The sequence below is a fragment of the Balaenoptera musculus genome, chromosome 10 (genome assembly GCF_009873245.2).
Source record: "Balaenoptera musculus isolate JJ_BM4_2016_0621 chromosome 10, mBalMus1.pri.v3, whole genome shotgun sequence".
Taxonomy (NCBI): Eukaryota; Metazoa; Chordata; class Mammalia; order Artiodactyla; family Balaenopteridae; genus Balaenoptera; species Balaenoptera musculus.
In genome coordinates this window covers 3,475,420-3,486,267 of record NC_045794.1, presented here as the reverse complement: position 1 = coordinate 3,486,267, position 10,848 = coordinate 3,475,420, and the positions used below count along the sequence as shown (strand labels likewise).

Below are 10,848 nucleotides of genomic sequence, written 5' to 3'. Positions count from 1 at the left end.
GGAGCAGAAGTAAATCACCCGATCGGGTCCGGATGCCCCCAAGGAGGGGGGACCTGGCTCATCCTGCCCCCACTGAAGGGACCCTCTCAGAAACCCCTGAGGAGCTCCTCATCGCCGAGTCTAGCCCCGTTTCCCTGGGTGCCCTCCTCTTCGGCGCCCCTGGAGCTGGGCCCCTGCAGGACCTGCCCTCTCCTCCGTGATGTGGCACCCGGCACTGCACAGACCCCAGCCAACCGGGGCAGTTTCTTTCACCCACTCTTTCCCCGCTTAGATCGGGTTCTGCCCTCAGCCCCGCCCACCCTGCCTGGTCTACACTCGTTCTTCATCTCAGCTTCTCGGCGCTCCTGTTGGCTCCCTCACCCCCAAGGCCTCCTTCCTGAGACCCTCACCCCAGGCAGCTCTGTAGACCCGCCCCTGCTGCATCTTCCCCAGTCACCCCCCATCTCAGTGCTTCCTCCCCAGGGACTATTGCCGTCACCTCCCTCAGAGGCCCCCATCCCACCTCCCCTCTACCCCCCTTTCACAGCCCGGGGTGCGGGGAGGATGGCTGTCAGCTCCCCGCCCCCATTGGCTTCCCTGGCCCAGCAGCCTGGTAAATGGGTAACGGCGCTCTCTGTGCTCAAATTTGAAAAGACCACGGTCGGGTAAGCTCAGGCCTTTGCTGCTTTGGGAAGTAACAGTAACCATCAGGCCCCACCGGTTGGATCCAGTTCAGGCAGCTTTGCCCCTGGTCTGGGCCAGGGCGGGACAGATGGGCTGTGTCGACTCTTGCTTTTTTCTCCAGTCCGGGAGGAGACCTTAACTCCCAGAGCCCAGGAAATGAAAAGCTGACGGACGGCCCACAGGACTCTCAGAGGGGCAGGGCTGCGATGGGGTCTTCCTTGTGTACGTGGGTCTGGGGGGAAGCGGGGAGGAAGGGGAGGCTCTTTGTGATCACACGGGCTGGTCCTTAGAACCCCCACACACTCCCACGGCCAGCTTCCCCCAGTACCCTGCGGGGTTTCACGCCCCACTAGGGGCCGACTTGGGGGACAGGGAGACCTCCGGGAGGCCCGGGTAGGGTGTCTGCAAGCCGCTCGACTTCCATCCATCCATGCATCCATCCACCCATCCACCCATCCACCCATCCATCCCCCCTCCTCGCAGGGACCCCGGGCCACCGCACAGCTGCCCTGACTCGGACTGGATTCGCTTCGTGCGCTCCGAACGGGAGAAAGGCCAACCCCAAACAAAGACGGGCGGCCGGCGGGGCGGCTGGAGAAGGAGCCCGGGCATTGGAGGGGCCGGGGGTGGGCGCTCAGGAGGCGGGGCGCGGCCGCAGGAAGTGCAGAGCGAGCGCGGGGCTGAGCGCGGTTGCGGTCCTCGCCCGCTGGCCCTGCAGCCCCGCCTTGGCGCCGGCGGCCCTCGCTGCGGAGCCCGCGACCGGTGAGTGCGGGCGGGGGCGCGGGAGGGGGCCCGGCGGCCGCTCGGGACTCCCGCGGGAGGGGCTGGGAGCTGCGTGGCCGAGCGCGGCCCGGCGGGCCCAGGCAGCCGACTCCCGGGAGGATGGGGGCAGGATGGGGCGAGCACGCACCGCTGGCTGCCGTGTTCCCACCCGTCCTCCCGAGGCTGCCCGTCTGCACTTAGTGTCTCGGGAGGGAGCTCGGGACCTCAGTGCGCGTCTGTCCCTCCTCCACACGTCATTCTCTTTGTCCACCCGGACTTCTGGTGGCTCTTATGCACGGGCCCGAGGTGACAGGCCCAGAGCCATCCTAACTAGAATGAGTACAGTCCTTGGTTCCGTACCCCCGGCAAGGGCTTGCCCAGTGTTGGCAGCTGGCGTGTCTCCTGTGCGGGCACAGGATCGTTCTCGGTGGGTCCGTCTGCCTGGCAGGGTGGTCCACAAGTTTCGTGGGCGTATCTGTGCATTTGGGGGAACCCGGCTCTGCAGGCCCTGTCACCTGTGTTTCCTGCCTGTTCCTGTGCCTGCGGCTGGCTGGCTTGGTATGGAAGGACAGGAGGTGTGGAAGGTTCTAGGTGTATTGTTTTCACCAGCTGTACGTTCACACACATGACTTGGCTGGAAATATGAAAGGGGCTCAGGAGGGCATCTCGAGCTGGGTCTCAGTTGCCGAGGGTGCGGGGGTGAGTGCTGGCCGTCTCAGCACGTGGGCACCCACTGTGGGGCAGGGTGGCGTGGAGAGAAAAGGGAGCTCCTGGAAAAACCCCAAGTGCACTGTAGGGCCTAGGGTAGGTGGACGTGTGGGGAGAGACCTGGGTGGTATTCGGCCGGAGCGGGTGGTCTGTGGTTAGCTGTGGGCAGCTGGATTAAAGGTGGAGTTGGAGACCTGGGTTTGAACCAGAACTTGGTGGAGGGTCACCACGGCAGTAGCATGTTCCCTGCGCCTGTCCGCCTGGGACTCAGTTGCTTCGTGTGCAAAATGGGATTAATGACTGCTGTCCTGCCCACCTCGGGAGGTGTCTGGAGGCTCAAGTTAGCTAAGCAAAGTGCTTTGATAGCAGGGAGGCTCCAGGGACAAAGGGTGAAGGCCAGGCCCACGGGCGTGCCAATCGGGCTTTGGGGAATGCCTCGGGGGCCAGGTTTGTGGGCTGCAGCAGGAGCTGTCTTCACGCCGCTCCATAGAATATTCCAGAGGTGGGAGTGTCTGCCCGGCGCCGGGCCTCGATCCCTTGGAGTGTGAGGTATTCGCAGGCCTGCCTGGTGCTGTCCCTTTGGTGTGGATGCTTCCAGAGCACAAGAGGACAGCCGGCTTGGCAGGTCTTCAAATCATAGCCCTGGAGCAGCTCAGCTGTGCAGAGACCCTCCTCCGGGTGGGCTGGGACCTTCACACCCACCGGCTGGCTTTTCTCTGCTTGTCACCACCAGAAGCAGTCAGGGCACCTTCCACAGTTCTGGCCAGGGAGATGGCAGAGGAGGGAGCTCTCCGTCCCTCGTCACCAGCCTCAGGGTTCCATCTTCTGGTCACAGGGCATCCTCTAGGACCAACGCTGTACCTGCCGAGGAGGGCAGGGAGGGTGTCAAGAGTCCTCACAGCCCCAGACACTGGCATGTGGTTGTGGTTTGTCACCCCTGGATGTCACCTGTCACCAAGGCTTCTTGGCCCATAGTAGCTGCTTAGTAAAGAGCCCTGGAAACCCAGGTTCAGTGCAGCTCGGCTTCCTACCCGCTGTGTGACCTGGGGAAAGTCCCTTCACCTCTCTGTGTCTGTTACCTTGTTGGTCAAAATCAGCATCTTTCCAGATTATAGTTCTGGTCTCAGCTCACATTTCATGTCCTCAGAGAGGAAGTGACCCTCTATCCAAAGTGGCCACCTCCAGGCCTCAGTCACATTGCGCTGATCTGTTTCCTTCCTAGCACTTGCCGTGCCATCTGAACCTCCCTCAGCTGCATCCAGCCACACTGAGAGCTTTGCCAAGGAGGGGCCTCCTGTATCCTGTTACCTGCTGGCTCACTGCACCTGGAACCTAGTAGGTGCTCCGGAGAAGCTGTGTCAGAGTGAGTGAGTAAATCCATAAGAGAGATGGATGCGTGTCTTTCACATTGTAGTCCTGGGAGCTTGTGAGGGGGGAGCGGGCCCATAGGCAGGGCCCTGGGCTCTGCACACCCCAGCTCGGGACTGATCTGAGTTACAGGCTGGCTTCCAGGTAGGACTTCCCTTGAAGAAAGGGCCCTCCCATTAAAATAAAACTAGAAAACCATTGCATCCGAAGACAATGGGGCCTTTTCAGCTCCAAGTTGAAATAACGGTACTGGGATGGGGAGTAACGCACACTCAGCCCTCGGGGAGGACCAAAGGCTGTGGTTCAGACACGCAGAGCTGTCATCCCATCAGGCATCACTGCTTGGCCGTGGAATTCATGATATGGTTGCTCTTTTGCAACTGGTTTAACTTCCTGAGCTTTGGGTCAAGATTAATGTGAAGAGGACTCTGCATCAAGGGGTATGCAGGGTTCTGGACCAGGAGGAAACAGTGGACATCACAGAGTGGATAGGACACACACTGATACTGGAGAGCTGCCTGTGTGGGGTTCCCGTCTGCCATCATTCTCCTTTGGGTGTGTCCCAGGCAGACTGCCCAGATGGACGTGTCTCTCCCCAGTAGTTTGCTCAGCCTGGTTTTTCTCAAGTAGTTGGTAGTGGAAGAGGCCCTTCTCTCTGAGTGATTCCTGAGCCCGGAGAGCGAGGTGGATGGCGTGTCACGCCCTGTATTTAAGTAGCCACGGAAAACATCCCTCCTTTGTCGCTTCTTGTAAATTCATTTGTGAATGGCGGGGTGACTCCCCTGTCCGGTGCTGTGCCCAGCTTTGGGGCACAGAATACAGTTCATCACCACCTTTGCTAAACCCCAAGGGCTGGGCATCAGTAGTTCACCCAAGGATGGGGAAGGAGGTTGGGTTGTGTGTGGGGTTGTTGTAGGTGGCTGGTTGAGGAGAGGGACGGGAGAAGTGGACAGAAGGGACTGAGTGCAAGACAGAGCCCTCTGCTAAGACCGTTGACCTTGCTTCTTGTACGCGTCCCTGCTGGGCTGACTCTTGTGCGTTCCTGGGTCCAGAAGGTTTAACCTTCCAAGAGGGCACAGGCAGAGGGCAGAGCCAATAGTGGTGGTAGAGGGGGAAGAGGGGTTCGGGGGGGGCGGGGGTCAATATTCTCACATTCCCTGTGTGCCTGCCAGAGCCTTGGTCCTCCAGGCCTGAGAATAATAAAGACCCAGCCCTGACCTCCGAGCATCCAGTTGTGAAGGAGATGAAACTTACTCCGCAGAGGAGAGGCGAGAACAGCTGAGTGCAGACTGCAGCGGGGGCGGGGAGGGGGGTCTCACCCAGGCCACAGCTGGAGCTCAGAGAAGCATCGGGAAAGTGCCGGGGGCAGAGAGCCCGGGGCGGTCAGCTGTCCAGCCTGGAATCTGTACTCTGCCTTCTCCTGAGCACCTTCCGTGACCTTTCCTGCTCTGTAAGCGGAGGAGATGGTCTCTAGGTCATAGCCTGGCTTCAGGTCCCCGAGGTTCCCGCCCCCCAAGGCCAGCCCCACCCCTTATCTCCCCTGGGTGCCCTTCCAACTGGGCCACTCCCCTCCCCACCTGGCTTCAAGAGGAACTGGCTGTATTCCAGAACTTCTCCCATCCAAGCTCACTGCCCCCCTCCTCGGGGGCTACACACATGGCCCTTCTTAAAGGCTTAAGAAGCTTTGCTGTCAAATACCAAGAATTCAAGACTTGAGGATGTTACAGAGGTTCAGGAAATGTTATGGGAAGTTGCTCCACTGGGTCCCTGATCTGCTGAGATCAGGAGTAGGGTACTCAAACCCTCTCCAATGGTAATGTGTGTTGGCAGCTGGGGGGGAAGTAGCCCAAAGTGGTTCTCACCCTTGTCCTGACCTATGGATTCTTCCTCTTGTTTTTAAACACGGACCCCAGGTTTTGAAAGTTTTTTATCAGCCAAATTCCAACATAAATGAAAATTTGTTTCTCCATCTGAAAAAATTATTCAAAGCCACAAAACTGATAGGGATTCACTCTCAGTGAATCAGCTTGTGTCAGTTTGCCTGAGATCTGGAACCGATTGCAAAATTTTAATAAAAAAGCATTACCTATCCTGGTTGCCCATGTAGAGTGGTAGCTGAACTCTGAAGCATTTTTGACAGGTAAAAGCCCAAGTTCCTTGAAATATCGTAAAGAGATTTCCCTCTCAGAAGCCCCTTTACTAGACACGTACGAGGGTTCTGACATTTGGAAAACAATGTCCCATACCCGGGTTTCAGAATGATATTCCTCACCGCTACTGGAGGATGGAAATTGACTTTCTTTTCCTGGCAACCAGCACAAAGCTGGGCGAACAGTAGGAGTTCAGTAAATGTCCACTGGGCGGATATTTCAGAAGCACTCCTCAGCCATGCCTAAGACTGTGCCTCAAGGAGAAATCCCTACCCCCGCGCCCTTAACTCAAAAAGCAGGAAAAAGTGCCTATAGGTACTAAAATACAAAGCTTTTTCCTTTCTTCCATGGCCTCTTTATTGACTTGTCATGACGTGTTTTTTTCACTTGCTTTTTAATGACATTTTAAGTAAAGAAAAATTAAAATTTTGAATGATTTGCATGAATTTTACATTCGCCTTTATATTGTGCAACGCCTGTTTTAGATGTAAATAGATGAGCATTTAACTCATATGTTGAATCACCAAAATGGCACGATTCCTGTTTCACAGCTCGTATGTGCACATGTATTTTGTTCCTACCAGGACAGTAGAAATGGGGCACGAAACTAACTCAGGTGTTTTTGTTTCACTTCTTGATACACACACGTTCCATCAACACACACCACCTTTGGCCTAGTGGTAAAGGAGGGACAGAAAGGAAAAGGAAAAGGCTGTCCTTCCTTTCCTCCTGTGTCACCATTTTCAGTGTAAGTGGGTGAGTAATGCAGGAGGTAGCAGAAATCGGGAAAGACAGGCTATCACAGGATGGCCCTTGGTTGTTGGTGTTTCTCAGAATGCACAGCTTTCTGTCGGCTTTGAATCAAGCTCTGGTTCCAGCAGGGGGCCTGGCCTCCCGGGCAGCCCTATCGTGGGCGTGACTCCTTACCTGTACTCTCTCTGAGGCTTTCTGAACCCTGTGCATCGAGGATGCCCTGGGATTCTGTGCTCCTGGGGCATCAGGAACACCAGGTCAAATGCAGCATCAGAGAAGTGGGTCCATATACTGTGTGTATCTCCCCAGCTCACATTCATGCCCACCGTCCCGTGAGACTTCACTTACGAAACACAAGTTCAAAGATAAATTGTTAAGAATTCTGAGATGAAACAGCCGAGCATTAAAGCAGGCACGGGGCCCTGTGAGGCTATACTTGTTTCTGGCCCAGGAAGCCAGCGAGGACCCTCCTGTGGGTCACAGTTCTGGATGGTGGCCCAGTGAGGGCAGAACTAATCCTTTAAACAAGTGGGCTGGTTAAGTGCTCTCGGATCCCTGTTTGTGATTTATATCTTTGGAAAATGCTGGAGGCTGCTGTTTCCTTTCCAGGCCTCCACCCTTCTGCTTTAAATCATTTACATTTTTTAAAAGTCAGCTTAGGTCATTCACTAACAGGTTCTAGGGGTTTTTAAAGGCTCAGAAGAAAAGAACAAAGGAAAGGAGTAGAGGTGGGTGTTGTCCATTTCGTCTGAGGTCTGGAACAGATTGGAAAGCACAAAGCCTCTAGGAGTTCTGAGGCCCGTTTAGAGAAGCTCACCAGCTGCTCCGGGTACGATTCTTTTTATGCCAAAACTGAGCAGATAGGTTGGGACAGAGGAGGGAGTGGCCTGGTGACCAGGGACCCAGTGCTCTCAGGGTTGGAGAGGGGGGGGAGGGGGAGAAGGGGCCACGTGCAGGTGCCACGTGACTCCACAGTTTGGAGTGTGTTTTGCACACACAGAGGCTTAGGGAAGCCAGGAATTTTATTCCAGAAGAAAGAAACTCCTCTGTCTGTGGGCAGAGAGGGTGAGACAGGAAGTTAGGACTAGGAGCCCCGGGAGAGAATGAAATACGCAGAAGGCAGTTAGCACTTTCTGACAGCTCTGAGCACGTCGCTGAGGGCTTTTAAGTTGCTGGAAACCGAAAGTTCCAAGCAAGTTCTAGGAAGCAGGTACTGGTACCGTGAGCTGGAGGAGGGTGGAAGGAAGCCCACCCGCCTGCCCCCCCCTTTTCTAACATCTTTTTTGGAGTATCATTGCTTTACAATGGTGTGTTAGTTGCTGCTGTATAACAAAGTGAATCAGCTATACATATACATATATCCCCATATCTCCTCCCTCTTGCGTCTCCCTCCCACCCTCCCTATCCCACCCTCCCTATCCCACCCCTCTAGGTGGTCACAAAGCACCGAGCTGATCTCCCTGTGCTATGCGGCTGCTTCCCACTAGCTATCTATTTTACATTTGGTAGTGTATATATGTCCATGCCACTCTCTCACTTCATCCCAGCTTACCCTTCCCCCTCCCCGTGTCCTCAAGTCCATCCTCTACGTCTGCGTCTTTATTCCTGTCCTGCCTCTACCACCCCCCCGCCCTTTTTAATGTAGAAAGGAAAACTGGGTTAGAAAAAAACAGTGATGGTAACAAGTAAAAGATTAGTGGGAGAAACCATGTTTATATCATACCTTTGGTTCCTTTGAATCGGTCTGCCTTCTACCTTGCTTTTAATTTACTGTATGATTAATGCTGATTGTGAGTCGCTGTTTGCATCATTAGATTTAATAGTTGCATAACGGGCTGTTCTCCAGGGCTCTGCAAACTGTTTTTGGATGACCTGCAAGCTGAGGATGATTTTTACCTTTTTAAAGGGCCGAAACAGACAAAAAACAAAGAAGAACATACAGCAGAGGCCAGAGGCCCGCAAAGCCTGAAACATTTGAGCTGGTCCCGTGCAAAAACGGTTTGCTGGGCCGTAGCCATCAGCCCCAGGCTGTGGTCATGGACAGCTCAGTGCACCCAGGGCTCTGGATGTGGGCACCGCAGCTGGAGGGAAGCTTAGCCTCTGAACCAGGGTCTCTGGGCTGCTCCCCTCTGAGATCCCGACCGAGTTCACCTGGGGTGCAGCCTGGGAATGGGGATTTTTTACGTTCCTTGGCGGGAGAGGTGGGGAGGGTGTCCTAGTGCAGCTAAGGTTGAAAAGCACTGCCCTAAGGCAGTAATTCTCAAAGCGAGGCCTGCGACCTGCAGTGTCAACATCCCCCAGCTGGTTAGAAATGCAAAAGTCTGGACCCCACCTGACCTGCCAACTCAGGAACTCTTGGGGGGGTGGCGGGGAGCAAACTGTGTTTTAACCAGCCCTCCAGGGGATTCTGATGCACCTCAAGTTTGAGACCACTGCTCTTAGGCTTGGCCTTTCAAACCTAAACCTTCCTGTTTGCAGGCGAACGTCAGAGATGGTTAGGCAGAGAAGGCAAGACAAGAGGAAGGCAGCAGGAGGGGATAGCGAGGCCTCGAAGGTTCTTTCAAGGCTGGACATAACTGTAGTTGTTATTTTATGCACAACCAAGGCCCTGGGGGGTGAAATGGTTGCAGGAAGCAGAACTTGGGACTAGGATAACACTACCACCTACAACAATCATGTTATCCTTAACAAATATCATGACTAGCAATTTTAGCTTTGGGCTCTATTTTTCATTACTACATATGTGTCTGTCTTTTAGTACATTAACTTATAGAAGGTAGCCATTTGGTAAATGCAGGGATTTAAGCACACTTCTGGGCTATCTTGAAATCATTTAAATAAACATTATACGTGCCTGGGAAGTCGGAAGGCTGTATTGCTGACCATCACCTCATAACTGAGGGTGAATTCTGGTCTCCCAACCACTCCCTCAAGGGAAGACAGATCCCCCCAGGGTACTTCGCCGCAACTGCTGGCCCTCCAACAACATAGCACGTGGGGCATTTATAGAAATGTCATAGGGATTAGAACCTACTGATGTCCTGCTATGTGCCAGGCACTGTGTGAGGTTTTAACGTACATTAACTCCTACAATCATCACAGTGCTGTTATCCCCATTTTATAGTTGTGAATGTTGAGGCACAGAGAGGTTAAAGACTTTCCCCAAATCCCGCAGCTAACAAACCTGGGGATGTCTGGCCTCAGGATCGGTGGAAGTGGAGGGGAAGCTTGCCCGCAATCAGGCATTATGTGGCATTTCAATAAATCTAAGCTGGTGAGCCTATGAACATGTAAAGCAGTTATTCCCAGTTCTCCCAAGCCTTGCCCAGTGTCCTGGGTGTCCTTGGAAGGGTGTGAGCCCACCCAAAGGCTGGATTGCTGATGTGCCATCTTAGAAAGAATTCAAGGACCGGAGGCACATAAGCATCCAGAGATAAAGATTCCATCTGGGTTGTCAAAAATGCAGTTGCTCCCCACAGAGCTGGCTGGGTTCTTAAATTCTTCCTTCCTCATTTGGAAAATTAGCAGCTAAATTGATAGACAGATTTTACATATTGCATACTATCATCGCTATCAGTAGTAACAAGGCATCCTTTTAGAGTTTTCGCGTCTCCAGAGCACTATACGCGCCTTAGCTCCTGATGTCCTGGTATTGGTGGGCTTGGTTATGACCAGAGGCAGCAAGAGCTCAGAGGTCATGACTGTGGGGCAGCGCTGTGAGTCTGCAGCTCCCCCCCAACCCCCAAACTAGGACTGAGGACCAGAGATATGGGTTTGAGTCCCAGCTCTTCCCAGTCTTACCAGGTGAGAGTGGAGAAATGGCCTCCACCCTCTGGGCCTCCCTGGCCAACACGTGAGGGTGAGCTGATGTCTAAGTCTCTTCTCCACCTTCTAGACCTGGGACATGCAGGCAGCTTTCCAAACCTTGGGAACAATGGGTAGTGATGCGCCTGGTGATGATGTAATTGGTACCCGATTAGGGAGCCAATGTGGGCAATAGCTAGGGTGTTCTGATGCCAAGTCCGTTTCTATAACATCCTCCCTCTGGAACTCATGGAACTACAGTTCTTTTTTGGAAAGAATTAGGGTAACAGTGCGGGGGTTGCTGGTTAGTTGCCATGTGAGTACATTATTTCCTTGCCCAGAAAGGTCAAGTATCTCTAAAAAGACAAGTTTCTCTATGCTTGGCTCTCCTGCAGGGAGAAGATTCTAATACTTTCCAAGATGGGGGGAGGTTTCTAAGTCCATAGAAAATATGTTTTCACAGACCCGGGATGAAGAAACATGGTTTATTTATCAGGGAGCTTAGCAGCTTCCAAACTCTCTTTGATAAATTACATCATCTCCTGGACTTAAGACCTAGCAGATTTACATCCAAGACCCAAAGTGAAAATTGGAGTTTAGAATTGGATGCATGAGCATCCTTTCCCGCAGCCTTGCACAC

The 10,848-nt window shown here is 53.7% G+C and overlaps 1 protein-coding gene across 6 annotated transcripts in view; it reads left to right on the top strand.

The window, feature by feature from the left end:
- The first annotated feature begins 802 nt into the window (after nt 1-802).
- Nucleotides 803-10,848, top strand: part of TSPAN11 (tetraspanin 11) — a 64,577-nt gene continuing 54,531 nt past the window's right edge. Inside the window, exons 1-2 of one of the 6 annotated variants that reach the window (XM_036866948.1) lie at nt 803-885; nt 3,356-3,496. In XM_036866948.1, coding sequence (XP_036722843.1) covers nt 870-885; nt 3,356-3,496 — 157 coding nt within the window. In that variant the 5' untranslated portion in view covers nt 803-869. Of the gene's footprint in view, nt 886-1,325; nt 1,426-1,832; nt 1,853-3,355; nt 3,505-10,848 lie in introns of those variants that run through there. The other 5 variants (XM_036866951.1, XM_036866949.1, XM_036866950.1 and 2 more) reach the window with 5 other exon arrangements.